The 19462-nt window shown below is 40.4% G+C and overlaps 1 protein-coding gene across 1 annotated transcript in view; it reads right to left on the bottom strand.

Annotated features, from left to right (window-relative positions):
- Positions 1–19462, bottom strand: part of xpo4 (exportin 4) — a 53704-nt gene that overhangs the window by 30923 nt on the left and 3319 nt on the right. The window contains exons 2-7 of the mRNA XM_020632029.3: positions 18102–18207; positions 17069–17210; positions 15588–15726; positions 13966–14082; positions 13650–13803; positions 1412–1524 (exon numbers count right to left, since the gene is read on the bottom strand). Coding sequence (XP_020487685.2) covers positions 1412–1524; positions 13650–13803; positions 13966–14082; positions 15588–15726; positions 17069–17210; positions 18102–18207 — 771 coding nt within the window. The remainder of the gene's footprint in view (positions 1–1411; positions 1525–13649; positions 13804–13965; positions 14083–15587; positions 15727–17068; positions 17211–18101; positions 18208–19462) is intronic.

Here is a 19462-nt window from a genome sequence, read left to right on the forward strand (position 1 = left end):
TCCATGGATGGAAACAAACGCACGGACACAAGAGTGCAGAAAACAGATAAAGTGAAACATACAATAACATTCATCAGAGTGCATGAAATGATCTGCAGGTTTAGTCGAGTTAATTTGATCCTTTTCCTTCATTGTTATGTAGCTTTGATGTAAAGGAGGTTTGATTTTGCAGGTAAAACAAAGACAACAGTCTAAAACCAGTGTGACCAGGTCAATGTCAAACTTACATTCAGGTTTCAACAAGATGTGTGACAATTTAGTCAGTTATTTAATCAATCATTTCATACAGTTCGTGGTTTATTATAGCCTATTTATATCAACTTCTCCCTGGCCTGGAACAGGAATTCTAGAGCCGAGTTTTACCCGGAAAGTCTTGGCAGTGCACCGCTTGTTTCTCAGATAAAGCAGCTTAACCGGCAGCATTGAGCTCAATGTAAAACTGTGTACTAATTTAAAGACATGCTGCTACTAAAGTCAAGTATTGTTTTGGAATTTTTTAGTGTGTTTATTAAAGAGTAAGAAAAAATGTGACAGGAGGGAGAATTCTTCTTTCCACAGTGCCAGTTCTTTAAGATACAGACAGAATCAAAGACATGATAGATATCAAATCTTTTGGCATATAGGTAAGTATAAGTGACAAAACTTTAAGCATATTTAGTGTGAGTCCCACTACAATGTGTCTTCATGTGTACACCTCAGTTTGTTATTCCTGCCCTGTATAAAAGAGCGCAAGTTGACATATTTCATAACTGCCAATTGAGGAATAAAGCTTCTGTTGCCTCGCACCAAGAGCGTTAAAAACATCAATCACCAAAGACCACAACAAACATACAGGAGAGAACATAATGACATGTAAGAAGATCAGTAAATATGCATTTATATGATTACTTGTAAGGAATATCACTTGGCAAGTTTTTGCTTGTTTTTCTGTGCTTGTAATCTCGACGGCATTGGAAATGAGGGAAACCTCAGTGTCACTTTGAGAATCAGAATCAGCTTTATTGGCCAGGTATGCTTAAAACTGTGTTCTCTTTGTACAAAGGTATGACATTAAATATCAACAATAAACACAATAATAAACAAATAAGCAAGGACTAATAAATAAAGGTATGAAATTAAATGAAATAAAGTGCAGAGTGTCAATATCATGCTGTCCAATCAGAGCGTGTTGAGCAGCTGAATGCTCCGTGCTACAAAGGATGTGATGCAGTATACCTGTGTGAGTGCACTGAATGTTACAGTAAGATTTAAACTGTGACATTGAGCAACTCTCAAAAGTTCAAGTGACTACTTTCATGTTTTAGTACAGAATGATGACTCTAAAATTCCAACAATGAGCCACTTTTGAAAATCAGAAACCCGCAGAAGCTCTGAAACTGATAAAAACATGAATGAAAGATGGGACACTCACAGTGAAGAAGAGGTCCATGACGCGGGTGTCCAGCAGCGCTTCCCTCCAGGTCTCTGTGGGCTTGAGCAGGACGTTCTGCGTGGCCTCGAACATGGCGATGTAGTGGCGCCCCAGTGACCCGCCGCAAGTTAAGGCCAACAACAGCATGGAGAAAAGGAGGAAGAAAAGGAGGAGGAGGAGGAGGAGTGGCACACTCAGACACACCAGCTCCCGTCACTAAGCTCCCTCTCAATGGGTATTTTGGTCTCTGTGTTTCAGTCTCTGGTTTTGCAGCAGAGACTTGTTACTCACTTGTTCTCTGACTCTCCCTCTCATTAACACCATCAATCTTGATTTTCTCACCCTCCCCTCTTTGTTTTCTTGCCCTCTTTCCCTTCTCTCTTCCTCCTTAGTCAGCTCTTCATCTGCCAGTTTTCAACCACAGAGAAACTCTCTCTCACCCTCTTTGTCCACTTCTTCTCTTCCTCCTGTTTTTACAACTTAACCCTCTGACTCGCCTGGCTGACTCCCTCTTCCCCTCCTTGTCCTCTTCTTCACCTCTCTTCCTTACCAGCACTCCTTCCTCCTGCACACTCAGATTTCTCCCCTCTGCTTCCCCAAGATCTTAAAACACACAAGACTCACTCTCTCTCTCTCCCTGCAGCCAGTAGACACTGTGTTGCTCTGCCTCTTTGTCCACTCCTCTGCAAGATGTCCTCGAGACTTTTTGCTGCCCTGTAACCCTCCCTCTCCCTCCTCAGCCAATCAATTTGTCTCTCCTCATGACTGCTTTCTAAGACCAGAGCAAGACACTCTGTGTGCACTCATAACACCGTCTCTTCACTTGAAACTTTCCTCCATTGTCTCTCTATTTCCAAATGTCTCTCAGCTAAACCATCACGCTCTGTTCTAAAAGCAACAAAAGCTTTCCCGTCTTAAATGGTTTTCCAAAAGTCCCTTTCCTCCACACACACGTCTGTCTCTTTATTTAAGAGTCTCCACACACCCACAACAAGCTTTTCCACAAACCCACACTTTCTCCCCACGCAGCCGCAACACTTCCTGTCCTTTTTCAAAACACATCCGCAACATGTTTTTTTTTTCCCTTGCTCATCAGAAACAGTGCTGTTAAAGCGTCTTCAAGATGACGCCTTACTCACTGCTCACCCTTTAGATGCTCTCACTCTTTCAGAGGGTCTTACAAGCACACACACACACACTCTCTCTTCTCACACCGCAGCCCTTGATCAACATTAAAGGCATGCTCTTTCTTCACCAATTAAGTTTGTTTTCTTAAATCAGCTAATTTTTCAGATTACTGACAACAAACAAATTCACCAAAGAAATCCAACACATAGGAGGATTGTTTTACTGATTTTGTCCTCTGGAATGTCGCCTCTTTTCCCGACTTTGTTTTGGGGAATTCTGACATACGATCTCTCATTGGTCGTTCTCACACTCTTCTTAGTTTCCTTCTTAAATACTCAATCAGAAGATTAATCAAAGCAAAGCTCTCAGGACATTTAATCACATTTTTATCCTACTCCTTTCACCCCTCATGAAGTAGTTTAATTTATTTACATCACATCATAACTTGACACTACTTTAGTTAGACTAGTTCACATTAATTTGATCAGATTTTTTTTTAAATGGATATAAACTGAATATAATGTTGCTTAATATAACTTTGTCTGACAGCAGTCCCAAAAAGAATGCATTTACTTTACAGTCCAGTTACAAAGAGAAGCAGGGAATCATCAGGGAACTCATCTAGGATCTCTGAGGAGCTGAATAGAAGTGTTTGAAGTTGTATGATCCTTAATATTCCTCTGCTGTTATTCTCAACAATAATGGTTTTTATAAATATATTTTTTATAATAATAAATATTTTCTGACCTTGTTTTGTTAAAACCCTTTGGGCTCTACAATATTTGAAGGAAATGTGCAGATGAATATTCCTGTTCACCTGATTTACAGTGAAAGATAAATATTTTAGATATTTTGTATCACCTATTAACATGAAAAATATTTTTTTTAAATAAAATTCTAACCAGATTTTTGGGCACATTTCAAGACGTAATATGGGCTTCAATGTATTTCTGAAAGACTGACCATTGGTGAGTCACCTGTTTTTTATTTTTTTTTACAAATGTAGGATTGTTCCTGGCCAACAGAATACTTTTATAACTACTAAGTAAAACATCTACTAGAGTTGTAAACAACAAGTAAATCTATCATATCACCCCGTTTCTTGATGATTTCATATTTTATACTTTCCAAATGTTTTCTTGTATTCTGTTTGATTGTTAATGAAAAGTAAAAATCTAATTTGACTCCTTTCATCATCCACACTCAAAGCGTACGAGTGGCCGGCGGCTCAGTGACAGCAGAAGGTGGAAACTTCTGGAGGAATGTCCGATCAAAGCCAAACAGCAGCAGAGGCCGGCGAGGTCAGACATTCCTCTGACACCAGCCTACAGTCACTCCCCGAGCACACACCCCACCACAACACACCACACTACACTTTTCGGCACAAAAGTTGGCACCTGTCTAAGGGTCTGTGGGAACGTGTGTGTGTGTGTGTGTGTGTGTGTGTGTGTGTGTGTGTGTGTGTGTGTGTGTGTGTGTGTGTGTGTGTGTGTGTGTGTGTGTGTGTGTGTGTGTGTGTGTGTGTGTGTGTGTGTGTGTGTCCACTGCTTGGCTTTCAGGCCTTGTTAAAAATAGTTGTGGTGAGGACCTCTGCCTGAACCTTTTTGAGGGGAGAGGACAAGAAAAAGGATTGGAAGAAGGGTGCTACAATGTGGCAATGTTCATCTTTATACATGAAAAAAAATGCTCCTTCTGTGACATCTTCAAGCACTCTTGGCCTGCGAAAATGAATCAACTGTCTTTGAGTTCACAAACTTAACCAGACTGTCTCTTATCCTGCACATCCCTTAAGTAAAAGACAGGGGGAAAAAAAGACTGGAAAAAGTGGGACTGACCATGACAGAGGCCGTCTCTGCAGGGAGGGACCACCTCGGTGACTGAGACTGAACAAACCCCTTCTCAGAGATCATATGACTTCCACAAAACTCACAACAAGAGACCTCAGGAATGATAACTACAGGATTACTTTGACTGTTTGGCTTAACTTCACAGAGACAAAGAAAGGATGCTACAGGTTTTTATGCACACAGTTTTACATAAAAAGAGAAAAAATTGGAATTTCCTAAGTCCAGATATTATAATGTAGCTGAATGGTCTTATTTGTCCAGAAGTAAACCAAGAACACCTTGTACACATCATCTTTTAGTACTTAAAGCTCAATTTGATAACAACTAAATTTGATTACTAAATATGAAAAATTCAAAGATTTGTAGGCGGCCTGCTGGGAATAAACAGCGGTTGTCTTTGAAAGAGCAACAGGAGGCTGCATAACAGTAGAAAAAAATAAATAAATAGAGAAGACAGTCAGTTATGTATATAAGAAACAAGAGGTATGTTTGTGTGCAATTTTCCACTATTTCCACCGAGTATCACAATGTTTCTATCGCCAGTAAAAATGAGGCAGGATCCAAAGAAAGTCCAGCAAAGTAAAGCACATTTGCACCAAAATAATTTTTCCTTAAATGATGCGTGAGCTCCAGTGCGTTCTTTGGATCCTGTCTGAGAGCAGGAGTCCACTGAATTATATTTTGAACGTCTAAGGTCCTTCTCTGAGAGCAGCGACGTCCATTTATGAAGCGGCTGAAGCACCAGAGTTTCCTTCTACGTTTCTATCATCATAGGGGTCTTCTAAACACAGTATTCTCTATGCATATTACAGATAAGGCCTAACGGAGCGAATCACAATGTTTGTTTACAAAAACTCTGGTGCAGCTCCAGCCATGCAAACTGCTTTTTCTGGTTGTTTACAAAGCACGCCGTAGCAGCAGACCGTAAACAAACAAGAGGACAACATGAGGTCAGTCAGCATTTGAAAGCATAGACTCAATAAGTATACTACACGTTCAATAGTGGTCCTTCCTTCAGAATGTGGTTGAACTATTTAAAGAGAAAGGTTTTGTTCTGACATCATATAGCAGGAAGAGTACGCTGCTGCATGTCAATGAATCTTTGAGGAACATGCATTTGCATTTGTAAACAACTCGAGTAGTATTATCTTTCTCAGAATAAAGGAATACCTGGAACTATTTGAGCATTCACAGATATTCACAGTAGACATAAAGGTTTTAATTATAGACTGTATATACATATGGACATAGTCTCAGTGATGTAGCCCATTGAACTTTTGAAGCCCATCGTTGGTGGCCATGTTTGAAAAACTGTCTTAAAGGAACTTAACGTCAACCAAGTAGGTAAGTTATTCATCTCCATGTTTTGAAGAAGACAGCTTAGCATTGATGCTAACTACCTGGGCCACACGCAAAGATAAATTAGCAAGGGGACGACCAGGTGTCTGTCAGTGAAAATGTGTTCCTGACAAACAGCTACATCAAGCCCCCCCCTATCACAATGATCTGCAACGTCCCTCGTATCTGTCATCACACTCAAAACGGATGAGTGATAAAGAAACATATCACCTCCCGGTATTATGTGTGCCCTTGAAAAGAAGTTTTTAACCAAGCTTTAAACATGTTTATTCCTGCTGTTAAAATCTGGAGTTTAGAATGGTTGTGTATGTGACTTTCGGGGCTTTTGCAGCCAGCCTCAAGTGGACACTCGAGGAATTGCAGTTTTTTGCACTTTATGTTTCAACACTGAAGGTTGCTTCTTGATTTAAAGATATTTCAAACGCATGTGTAACCACATTGTAATTCTAACTGTTAGTTGTTATTAATCTCATGTAAATCTTCTTATTCCCTTCGTTCAGATTAAACATTCAGGCATTGTTAATGCAGCAAATAAATCCAGAAAGTACCACTTTTATTAAACATTAATGTAGTGAACGGAAAAACCTGTCACCTAAATAAAGGTTTAAAGTCCTTCTCCAAATTGTTAAGAGTTCACTTCAAGCGCTTGAGTTCTGAGAAAAATCTACTTGCCGAGTTGACAAGCGGATTTACGACTTCGACCATGCAACCCACACTGCCTGAAAAAAAAAAAAAAAGAGGGAAAAAAAGAGACTGCATATGTGTGTTTGTGTGAGTGTGTGAGTGTGTGAGTGTGTGAGTGTGTGTGTGTGTGTGTGTGTGTGTGTGTGTGTAGCGCACATGCCTCCAGGATGAGTAATGTTCACGGAGTGACTTGGACATGTGGCTGTGGTTTGGTTGGGTTTTTAAAAGACCTCACCTGCTACTATCTCAACCCTTCCAGCAGGCTGCAAGAATAACTAATGTGACACGTCAATTTTCCACTGGAAAGATAAGAGGGAGTGACGGATAAACAGGCGCACACAAACACATAAGACTGAGTGACAACACAACCACTGACCACGCGAGTGTAAATCACAACACCAGAGAAGAGATTCACATGGATTCTGTTGCCAAATTTGCAGCCACACAGACGGATAAACTCACAATGTAAAAACTTAATTAACACCAGCCAGATGAATGTCAATAAAATGCTGCCAGTCATAACTGCCAGGAGAAGCCATTACAGTATTTTAAGATTAATTCCCTGCCCTGATGTCATTTTTCTATTTGACCAACACAAGCTGAACACGTTTTCACTGACAGGCACCTGGTCGTCAACTTAGGCATTGGGCAGGTGGCCCAAGTAAACGGTAAATGGACTTGAGCTCGTATAGCGCCTTTCTTGCCTTCTGACTACTCAAAGCGCTTTTCATCACATGTCACACCTACACATCCACACACTGATGGCAGAGCTTGTTATGTAGTGAGACGGTGAGAAGTAACTAATCACATTCAAAAGCATTCAAACACCGATGAAGCAGCGGGAGCAATTCGGGGGTTAAGTGTCAATCCCAAGGAACCCTCGACCTTCCAGTTGAGAGACGACGACTCTACCAACTGAGCCACAGTCACAGGTAGTTAGCATCATAGCTTAGTGGTCCACTTCAAAGCATGGAGAAGCCTAACTTGTAATAAAAATCTGTCTTCCCTTCATGGGCTGAAATTCAGAAAACGCTGCCAAGCAGAATCTCACCACATGGCTGCTGAGTCTTCTTGAATGAGTCTGAACAATGTGAGTCGTGAAACCAAACAACATATCACATCAATGCCTCATTTTTTATCTTGTCATCTTTGTGGGTTTGTTCATTTTGTAACTGCATGCCAAAAATATAGACTAGCTTTAAATGACACTATTGAAACTTGCAGACATCTTGTTCAAGTGGATTCACACAGATTCAAAGTCACTTTGCCACAAACCTTTTATTAACTTGACAAAGAGTTTACAGGCTTAAGCTCTGGGAAGTGTTACTCTGAGCTTCATGCTACTGTCAGCATCCTAAAGTGCGCACAATGATAATGCTTAGAATGTGCAGGTGTCCAGCATGTAGGAGACTTGCCAAGTGGAAGTACAGCATGTTAATAGCATTCTATTATTTTCTCAGCCCCTAAAGGCTTAAGTAAGAAGAAAAATTAAAGAAGCTGTTTGCAACGGAAATTAAAACAGCTTTTTATTTTTTTCTAACCTGGACTTTAACATGCTCTGTAGGCATTTGTACATTAGCACATTATACAAAACACGCTTGAGGCTCGAAGATAATTTGATAGTTTATGCAGGTCTTTGATTGTGATATAAAGAATTAAACCTGGAATTCTGCATTTGTGTTGATATTAATCTTTATTCTAAGACTGTTCAAGCCATGAGCAGACTTACATCCATACATTTTATTTTACTCTGTTTTCCCATCGTGAGTACTTTTTTTTAATACTTTTTATACAATCTATGATTAACATAAACATTGTATCATTTTACCCCATGTGGGATTGAAATATTGAAGTATTGAGGAGTTGTTTTCTTGAGATGGTAAATGGACTTCATCTTGTTTAGTTCTTTTCTAGTCTTCTGAAGACAAGTTTTTACACCGCAAGTCACACCTACACATTCACACACTGATGGTAGAGGCTGCTGTGTAATGAGTCCATCAGAAGCAAGTAATCCATTCATACACGGAGCAACTTGGGGTTAAGTGTCTTGCCCAAGGACACAACAGACTTGTCCCTGCAGGACCTGGGGATTGAACCCTCGACCTTCTGGTTGAGAGACGACCGAATCTATCAACTGAGCCACAGCTGCTTCAAGAGCTGAACTTTCTCAAGATAACAGATGTATGTTGTTTTTTTAGCGATTTTAAGAAAACAGCTGACATTGACTCATTATAGGAAAGCCAGAGTTGAAATCCCCTAAGTACAGGCAAACAGAGTAAAATAAAATGTTTGTATGTATCTCCACTTCGGGCTTTGATAAGAGAGATAAATGCGTGTGAGCAAATTCTGGACCGATTAATTAATTTAATGTGACGCTATCTCACTGAAAGTGACCATCATTGTCACCCTGATTATGGTGCCAGATGAAAAATCAAGGAATTATCCTTTTGATTTACCTTTTTCACATTTCCAGAACAAGAAACTATTTTATGTCTTAAAGGTTTATTTTTGGGCTCTTTGTGCTTTATTTAGAGACAGGACAGTGGATAGAGTCAGATATTGGAGAGAGACAGCGTGGTGAATGACATTCTAACCCTGGGCGCCCGCTTGGAGGACTATAGCCTCCTTACATGGGGCGCACATTATCCACTAGGCCACCCCTGACATTATTATGTTAACCTGCCTCGTTAGTCATTAATGCGCTCTGCAATTACACGACTAAATCTAGTTAATTATTGCTAGTCTGTTCAAAAAAAGTCTCTTGTAGCAGGTTTTGTATGTTTTAATGGTTTTGTCTTACACATGATGTGATCACTTAGTAGTTGACGTCTCATTGTTAAACACCCCTGGTTTGTTTTATCAAGTCTCTCTACAACAGAACTAATCAGGCTTCACGTTTCACATTCCCAACTCCTCCTCACCAGAAATTTGCAGACATAGCACAGAACACTTTGCAGATCAATGCGATGGTATCTTCATAAACCACTTTAAGTAGATAATCTCAGCAATCTGACAATTTTGCAAGCCTGAACGTCCTTCCTGCCCAAAGATTGTGGCTTAGCAAGCTTCTCCTGTATCCTCTATTCATTATTGTTGATCCGGAGCGAGGATGGACCTGCTGCTGCAGGAAGACCGGCTGAGCGTCTGCCAGCCGCCGGCGCTATGCTAAGGCGCGTGGTTGGGTTTAAGCAATATATCCTGCCTTAAGTCTCTCCTGCCGCCTCGCCATGTGAAATAACAGTCCAGGAATACCTCCTCAACGGCCTCACCCCCTCCCTTCCCTTTTCCATTTCCTTCTACTGCTTGGACACCCATCTGTTAGGACAGCAGTTGTCAATGATCTCTCACTTCTAATTAAAACACAAATCAATGATGCCACTCAGTAAGTTATTGATGAAGACGGCAACTCAGACCTTACAGAGATGATGTTGGTGAACAAGTAAGTTTTCCTTCCACATACCTACTTGCAGCAACCCCACTGTTCATCCCATATCTACCTGCTGAGACTAAACATTGCTTTCCTCACAAAGAGCTGATTTGGGCAGTCAAACACACATACAGTAGTTGTTGCAGTCCTGGGGGACCAGTGACCTAGTTGTTAATTTGTGCGCCCCATGTACAGAGTCAAATCTGACCTGCGGCTCCTTTCCCGCATGTCATTACCCACTCTCTCTCTCCAGTTTCCAACACTATCCACTGTCCTGTCTCTTTAATAAAGGCAATCAATAACCCAAATCAAATCATTTGAAGAAAAAGGTTCAGTCTAACGCTGGAGGGTTGTGACCCAAAAGTGGGGCATGGAGCGGTTTTCAGTATGTTGCGAATGTGTGCCTAGAAAAAAAAGTCTGTGAAGCACTTTTGTGTTTGTGTTGTTCCACTTCTTTGTCACATGTTTTGTACCATCTGAGCACTGAACCGCACCATTTTTTTATTTAATAACTCTGACTGGTTGAAACATATCTCTTCTGCGGGTCCTGAGGCTAGACGAGTTGAGAAGCTCTGGTCTTAAGTACTTGAAGGTCTCTTGTAACGCATCTTATAAATCACTCAAAACTCAGACTATCCATGCACCAACTGTTTGTCCATCAGTCTGTCACCCGTCTGTACTAACTCTTCCACATGTGTTTAGACAGCAGTAGTTGAAGATTCTCCATACAGGTCAGGGCCAAGGAAAACATGCAGCATCAGCTTACGCACTCCAAATCCTAACCTTAACCTCGGGGACAAAATGCCTATAAATTGACCTTTGAACAGCTAATGACAATACTGAGCCAGGCTGAGGGAGAGTGTGGGGCTCCTCAGCACAAAAATAACTGACCTACGCGGCTGCTCGGGGGTTAAACGGTTTCTCAGAAAGTTCATTCTACTTTTATTAAAGTATCAATCCAGTGTCTCAGTACAAGTCAAGTAAGGGACAGAATTTAAGACAGAAATGCCTCACTGGAGGAGGCGAGATACGCCATGCTTTAATTTGAAACAACTTGAGTTCTAGTGAGCTGATACACCATGAAATCTACACATTCCTCACTAGTGAAGAAAAGAACAGATGGGAGAAAGCCAGGGCCTGAACGTTCAAAAGTAGTCCAACAGGTTTACAAGATTTAATCAGATGGGATTTAATCTTGAAATCAGTGTTATTTAAAAAGATTTTCAAAAGGATTACATAATCGAGTACACTCAGGTAATCCCAAATTTGTTTATACGAATAGACGTTTCTCTTGTTCAACCACTGAGTAGGATTTTGTGAACTTTGATGCAGATAAATCAGGTTTATCCTGATTCCAGCGGAGGGATGAATTCAGACTGGATTACAGGAAAAAATTCAGAGAACTGTTACCATGTCCAAACTATAGAACAGGCAGCTGATATCAGGGTCGTCACCATACCAGATTTTCAAACCCGGATATCGATACCTGTCCATACAAGTATCTGGATGATTCCTTTTGAACAATCAGGTCAAAGACGTGAAATTGCCTTTGAATAATTTGTCTTTATTTAGTAGCAAATGCACATTCCTCCACATGCCATAAAGATCTAAACACATGGAGGATCTAGATATGTGGTCTGATGGAACAGAATGGAGGCGGCAGGGCAGGCATCTATCTGTCAGCTCAAGCAGCCATTTACAGCACCTGACTGCTGCCACTGCCTTCAGGCCTGACCGCGACCCCCACTTGAGTCAAGCGCAGTGTGGAGTGACACGGTGTCATACAGACGCCCGGGGAGCGTGTCTCCACCAGATGACACCAGAGCCGGGGGGGGGGGGGGGGGGGGGGGGGGGGGGGTTCAGACAGCGGCGAGGACAGATGACACGCATGCCGCTCGCTTCTTTGAGGGAAGGAGGCCGTTTTAAAAAAAAGGGTCCTTGAGCCGCTTGAGGAGTGTGCGTATCCGTCTTTGAAAGGCGGCGGCTGTCAGCTATGCAATCAAGGAGAGGCCCCCTGATACAGATGCTGGCACGCGTTAGCGTCGCATCCCACGGGCACGGGCATGTTGTGACACTTCAGACAGGCAGCCACGCTTATTCAGGCCTCCCAGCGGTCTTCATTAATCTGTCGTGCTTTTCAACAAAAGCCCCGACACTTGTGTTCTCACATGTACGCCAGAACTTCAAGGAGAATGATTAGAGAATTTATATGCTATTCCTGTGGTCTCAGACAACTCAACAACAAGAAACCAGAGAGCTGCAGCTTTATTACTTTAAGAATGCCTCAATTAATTTATGATTAATGGACCTATCATGACTTTAAAACGCACTAAATGAGTTTTTTAAGGGTGTCCGGCTGCAGAGAGGCACACTTCAAAATCAAAGTAAATAAATAGGAAATTAAATAGGAAAGGTGAGATTACGCACCAAAAATATACTTTTGCAACACATGGACTGCAACATCCAAAACACTCACAAGGACACACTCAGAGGCCTTTAAAAGCGCATCTTTGAGAACACACATATCGAACTGAGCGTGCCAGGCATACCAAGGGGAGCCTCAACAAGCCAAGGCGGGGGTGGCCGGCTTCTGGAATGATACGGAGATGGACACACTGGACACCTCTTTGAAAGTGATACATGGCTGGCAGCAGAGCGCCACTGCAGATCCCCTCAGACAGGCAAGAGAGGATGCCAGGCAGGATGGGATTTAGGCTGTAATGAGCCTGGCCTTGTGTGTGTACACACACACACACACACACACACACACACACACACACACACACACACACACACACACACACACTCTCTTAGCGCCTAAGTTTGCTCAACAATGTGGCCAACTGCTAAGATAATAAGGACGTGTGCACATGAGATGAACTACAAAGCAAATCTGATGGTCAGATCTGCATTCCTGAGTATCACATATTTGTAGAGCCCCACACACACACACACACACACACACACACCTTTGCATATTTATCCACAAAAACAAACTCATACACATGCATATGACAAGTAGACAAACATACACAGTCATAGAAACACATTTTCAACCCCAGCAAAAGTTTCTTTCGTTCAACCTTAGAACACAACTTTTTTACAAATCTGAAGAAAACGTACTTCTTCTCTTTCTTCTGCGACATAAATGTTTTCAGTTTCCTGCTACAACCTCAACACACATCGGGTGTTACATTTGAACATTTAGTTATGATTGAGGGAGATGTTTACAAGCCTGCATACTTCCATTAGTGCAATAAAAGGTTGGCATTAGAGATGATGTAATAATCAAAATTCAGTCATATTCTAAAACTTACTTGAGGGCTACATGTAAGAAAAATGTTCTATAAAAGTTTAATTCTTCTACAATGAAGGTAGTCTTCAAAAGCTGCAACCAGAGTTCCAACACTGAACTCAGTGACTCCACTGTTGAGCTTGTATTATGTTAGAGAGTTGAAAAAGTTAAACTAACCCAATTATCTGATCACTTTAGTTACTTTCAAAACTGAATTATGTTGCAAAATTTGATGCAGCTATTTTATGGAGCCAGATTTCAGCGATTAAGACTCTCAATAACAACTTAAACTAGTAAAATTTCTGTCTAAAACCCCAACATTTACACCACTTTGATGTGTGCATATTAAGATTTTATTCTGAGACCAACTAGATGACATGACATAATAAAATAGAAAGTAATATTCCAGAATTTATCCGATCCTGTGTCAAGACCTCAAGATGATTAAATGTAACACTCTGAACTCTTCAGGGGTTAGTAGCCCACGTGAAAGGATATGATTTGGTGGAAGGAAATTCCAGCAGAGGACCTGATTGGCAAGAGCCAGGTAACGCTGAAAGACCAATGACATCTGGGCGTTCAGGTTTTCTCTGCGGCTGAACTCCTGCAGCACCTCCATGGTCAACATGAAGATCTGACGCAGGCCATCCTCCTGGAAGAGACAGACAGAAGAGCTGATGTATCAAAAAGGGACTGCACGAAAGACTACATCAGAGAGAAGAATAGCATCACTGACTCTTCCTCACGCAGCTCTACTGCTCACTGGCAGGTAAAAAAAACCACATACGAGTAAAGAGTGAGGTGGGGATCAAACCTGAAACAGACGCTTGCAGCTGCCGTGAAACTCCATGCTGAGGCCGATGCTGCTGGTCTTACTGGAGCTGGAGAACTCGCTGAGCAGAGCGGTGAGGATGGAGCAGGCCAGTGTTTGCTGCAGCAAAGAGGTCAAAGGTCATACAGTTATAGAAACTTTTTTATTTAAAGGTTGGAGAGCTTAGCTAGAGAGAAAATATATTTGTAGCTAAATGGAAGAAATTGATGATTTTTGACAAAGTGGAAAATTCTTACAGACAAACATACATGATATATTATTATTTCCTGTTAATCCTCATTTTATCCTTTAGCCTATCTTATTCTTTTACTATTCTGATTCATGTTGTTTAATTGCATTTATCTATTTTTATTGAGCTCTGTTACTTTAACTGCTTCTATAGTGCTTTTAAATTTGACTTTTATCTTTTTATGCGTCAGCAGTTTTTATTGTTTACTTCATGTTAGCTTATACCCCCTTCTTATTGTTTAGCTCTCTTATTTTATTATTATTCATTTATTTATTTTTCACCTTTTCTCTATTCTTTAATATTTCTCTGATTTTGATTTCTAGCCACATTTTTTTGTTTGTATCTCTTCTTGATACTCTTACTTTTTATTGTTTCTCTTTTAATTGTTCTTTTATCGTCTTACATCCTCAGTCCTCTTGGTCTCAACCTGTGTTGCCTGAGTTATTATGAGTGATTGCTGCTTCGGGTTTTTGTTTGGGTTCTTTTACTGTCACAGAGTTTTGATGTTGTTGGTTGAATGTCTCCCCTTACAAGTCCAGTAAATTCAGAGCGATCATAATGTATAAGCATTTAGTACCTAGAGAAGAAGGGGTGCATCTCAATAGGCTGGTGAACATCTGTATATTTTATCTTTCTTAGAAACTACGTCACCCCTCCTGAGTGTCTCAATTTTTTCTATTCCTTCAGACTGTGAGTGGAAAAAATATGGAGCTTAAACTACATTAAACATCTTTATGTGTATACACATACAAAGAGTTATAATCAACATGAAGTTAAAAAGAGTAGTATCGTTATCAAGGAAACGAAACCTACACTATCGCTTCCTCTATATCATCGAAATGACTCACTGAAGTCTGTAATCATATCAAACCAGCACGTTCAGCCCTCCATGGCACTAGACTCCATAAAGTAGTTGCCCTTCATTCTTTAGATTTTTTGATTGTGGGAACAAATGAAACAGTGCCACCTACTGGATGAGGAGAAGTACTACAATGTTTACAGTCATGCACTGATAGAAATAAAGCAACATAGTTCTTACAAAACAGCTGTACCTTCATGTAGAATATATTCATCCCTCATATTTGTGACTCCTTTCAGATCACCAAAAATATGATTTAACTAAAAATGATAGATTTGAGTGCAAATAAACAAACAGGCTAGATATCTAACTTTTCTTGTAACCACAAGAACACGCCTGGAGTTGTGGAGTTTGCATGCAGAGAGTCTGCAAACAGTGTGGGATGTGGTCAAGCATGACATGAAATCTCAAAATGATACTTCTGTTTAAAGCTTCAAATCCTCTTTTATGTCATCTATTCTAAATCTGTAAACAATGATTGTTTGATGTGCTGTTGTGTCTATATGTGTTTCTCACCACATTGGGGTTCCCGCTGCTGATGAGCTGTCCGACCTCGTGAAAGACGCTTTTACAGTTGATGCTTTTGTCGAGGGAGCCCCTCTTCACGATGACCGCCACAGCCAACAGGATCTGCTCACGGACGTATTTCTGGAGGCTGGAGGAAACAGGGGCGTGGATGGTTATTGATAATAACATTTCTCTGATGCAGGAAGACTTATATATATATATACCTAATAATTCACTTTTTTTAGTCTACATCTGTAAATTTTGTAATTACTGTACATAGCACAGACTCTTGCACTTTCTGCTTATTTGCACTTCTGGTGAGATGCCAAACCTCATTTCGTTACTCTATACTTGTATCTGTGTAATGACAATAAAGTTGAATCTCATCTCAATCTCATCTCATCACTTACAGTCAGTAACGGAATAAATACCAACATCGGCTGGAGTTTACGATATGGTAAAAGGAAACGGGCAATGGAAACGTTTCGTCATCAACGACGCAGCAGAGTTTTTTCTTTTTTTGTGACAAGGTAAAATTAAATTGTATGGCTTTTTTCAAAATCAAACTTTTGAGTCAAACAGGTGAGCAGAAACTTTCCAAGTTTGTTTTTTGAACCAACATTTGGCAACCTGTTGCTGCATCAGTTCAGAGACTTTGTAACAGTTTTTGTAACTGGTCATTAGCAAAAATACATCAAACTGTCTTCATGTCTGCCATTTATAAAAAGGAGGTAGTTATACGCACATCACCGCGGTGCAGGGCAGTGACAAATCAGCAGACTAAGGAAGAAGATAGGCCTGCACACTCGCTCTAATGCCACGTCTCAACCGGAGGTCTTTGTCAGGTGATCTTTTTTTTTTTTAACAAGGACGGGCGTCACAACCAGATATGTAGATTTCAACACCAATAGGCTGATAGGTGCTATGATGCCAGGTGTGGTCAAATATTCAAAATGTGTCGAGGTGAAACACATCTATAATGATCACCTTTCAAATATAACACCAGGAAAGTTACATGGTAAACATACAAAGGCAAAATCCATATTGTTATGTACTGAAGAAGACCTCTGGTTGAAACGTTGTGATGATGACTGAAACTTTTTGCGGCATTTGTGCGAGTGTGCAGGATTATCTTCTTCCTCTGTCTGCCGTTTATACCATAAAGATCTGAGAAAACTCCTGATCTGTGGCATTAGACTTTTTTTTGATAACCACTGTGTGTCTTATTTTGTGCATACAGAAAATAACAGCTAGTAAGAAAAGGACTGATGATTGAAAATTAATGCTGTTGTTTAGCAGAAAAAAAAACTTTAAATTACATCAATATAGCTTACAGCTGCAGAATAATCTACCAAACAAATCCACTTTTTCTATTAAGAACATCAAAAAACTTCTTGATGAATAAAAATTGCTCAGAAATGAGTCAGAGTGTATTGTGCTTAAGACGCATGTAACATGAGGTTTATCATGTCTCCGTCTTTCTCTCTTACTTAGGTCTCTGTAAGACGTAGGTGAGGAGGAATGCCCGGAGAGACTCGATGCTGGTCTTTTCCAACAGGATCCACTCCCGCACCACCGCCTCCATGACAGCTGTGGCTGCCTGGAACAGCACATAGTCCACCTTGCTGGTCTCTGTGGAGAGGGAGGAGGAGGAGATGGTGAAGAAAAATGAGGATGGAGAAAAAATAATAAAAAAGGTTCGGTTGAACTACAGAGAGGACATTTGTAATATTGAGTTAACCTTCACTGACATAAGCGTGGTGAAGGACATTAATGAAGCTATCTTTGATATGTATTGGGGGGTTAATATGAGATAAATGTTGAGGTCATACGCAAACCTTACAATAGAAAGTTTGTGTCTAGAGACGAACAGATCCTTATATATATATATATGTGTGTGTGTATGTACCAATACTGATATTTTTATGATCATGAGTAATAGTGTTATTGTTGGTCTTGTGTGTAAGTCTACACAAAGCTGTAGTAAACCCAGCATTGCATTACATTGGATTGGCTTCACTTACAAACAGGAAGCAGCAACAGCTGTCAGGTTTTTCAAATGAAATGTTTGAAACTAAAGTGTAAGAATTGTACTTTCAATCTTATAGAAGTTGCTGCTCCATCTCTTCTGAACGTCGTCATGGAGATGATTTGAGTGTACTTCTTACAGTTCAGTCTGAACGTCTTCAAAGTGAGACTGTGCGAGCTGAGAATGTTTAAAGTGTCCAACCATCTTTCTTGTTTAGTGGCATGGATTGGGGCTGTCAGTCCGATACGTAATTTACGCCAATATCGGACCCGATACCGACATAAGATCGAATTGTTCCCACCTCTATTTGTGTCTTCCATTAAAGTGCCTTCCTTCCATTTAACAACTGTAAATGTTCCTTAGAGTAATACATGTAATGCCTATGCAAATGTAAAGTCTATGAAAACATAGTCCTCTATGGACTAAATCCTGTTTCTACAAATCATTTGGGCTAAAACAAGATGTGCATTATCATGATGGATGTGAAGAGTTACCTAATATGTGCTTGCAGATGGCGAAGGGGGATTTTGATTTCCTGAAGGAGAGGAATATGTGTTCAGCATGCTGCCTCTGTTCTGTGCTGACCATGGACGGCGGTGCCTGGGAACACAAACAAGCATTATAGACAAGGCTTAGTTTACTGAAAGGTTGTCAACATTTTCCTTCTTTTACTATCAATGGTATCAAAAAGTAGTGAAGATTTAAAACAGGCTCAATATTTTTTTTTAACCAACCGTGAGAGAGCAGTGGAGGTTCATTCAAATTCACAGATCAGCAAATAGTCAAATACTGATATCTCTAACAAACAGGCAGAGAGCAGAGGAGGTTAAAGGTTGAGGTTAAGGTTTTCTAAATTGCACACTCAAAAAACCCCAGAAATGTTGCCAGTGTTTTTGTGCAATTCAGACAGTGTGCAAGAGTCAACATAAATCGAGTCATCGTAACAAAAGTCGATATCAGAAAGCCTACCATAAAAACACACAAGACATTAGAGCATCAAAAACATGCAAAGAGAGCACAACTCGAATGCACACACAAACACAGACACACTCAGACACACAGACTTTTATTGAGTGTCGCCATGATACAGCTCTGCAGGAAAGTCACATTCCAGGCCTAATTGCAGTAAAAGCAGCTCTGCGGCTGAAAGCAGCAGAGGAAAGAAAGAGCCTTTTATCTGAGAGCACCACTCACACACAGACACACACACATGGACACACACAAGCTTCAAGACACATAATATTCTATGGTGAGAGATGGCAGATACACAAAAGGGCAGGAGTAATCAAAATTAAGAATCCTGATAAAACCCAATAAAACAAAATCTCAGTGTCATCCGCAGAATACCTGAATTACAAAAACACTTTCAGTTTCATTCATATCATAATTCCATAAAAGAAACATTTTCATTTTTGAATAAAAGTGTAAAAAAACGTGTTTCTTTTGTGTGTGTTTCAGAAGTACTGAGTGAAGAGTTTTCGCATCTTTTAGCTGACTTTAATGATTTCATCGCCCACAACTCCACTGTTCAATCTTTATCTCATCCCTCTAAGTCAGTGTCATTTTCAGCCCCAACACATCACTTTTTTTCCAACAAATGTGGTCGAGTTACCCCACTGCACATCACTTATTCAGCACCAACAAACAAGCAGACACACTTAAAGCCTAGCTGGTGAGAAGAGTCAAACGTGTGGCAGCTAAAAGACGGACAAATCAATCAGGAGTTGGTGGAGACCAAAGCTGAAGATAAAACAAAGTGTCTATTGGACCAAATTACGTCAAGAGGTCAGAGACAACACTCCAGATGAATGATCATTTTTCTCTGTGTTAGCCATGTGAGTTAAAAAAAAAAAAA

Source organism: Labrus bergylta, chromosome 13 (genome assembly GCF_963930695.1).
Source record: "Labrus bergylta chromosome 13, fLabBer1.1, whole genome shotgun sequence".
NCBI classification, from domain to species: Eukaryota; Metazoa; Chordata; class Actinopteri; order Labriformes; family Labridae; genus Labrus; species Labrus bergylta.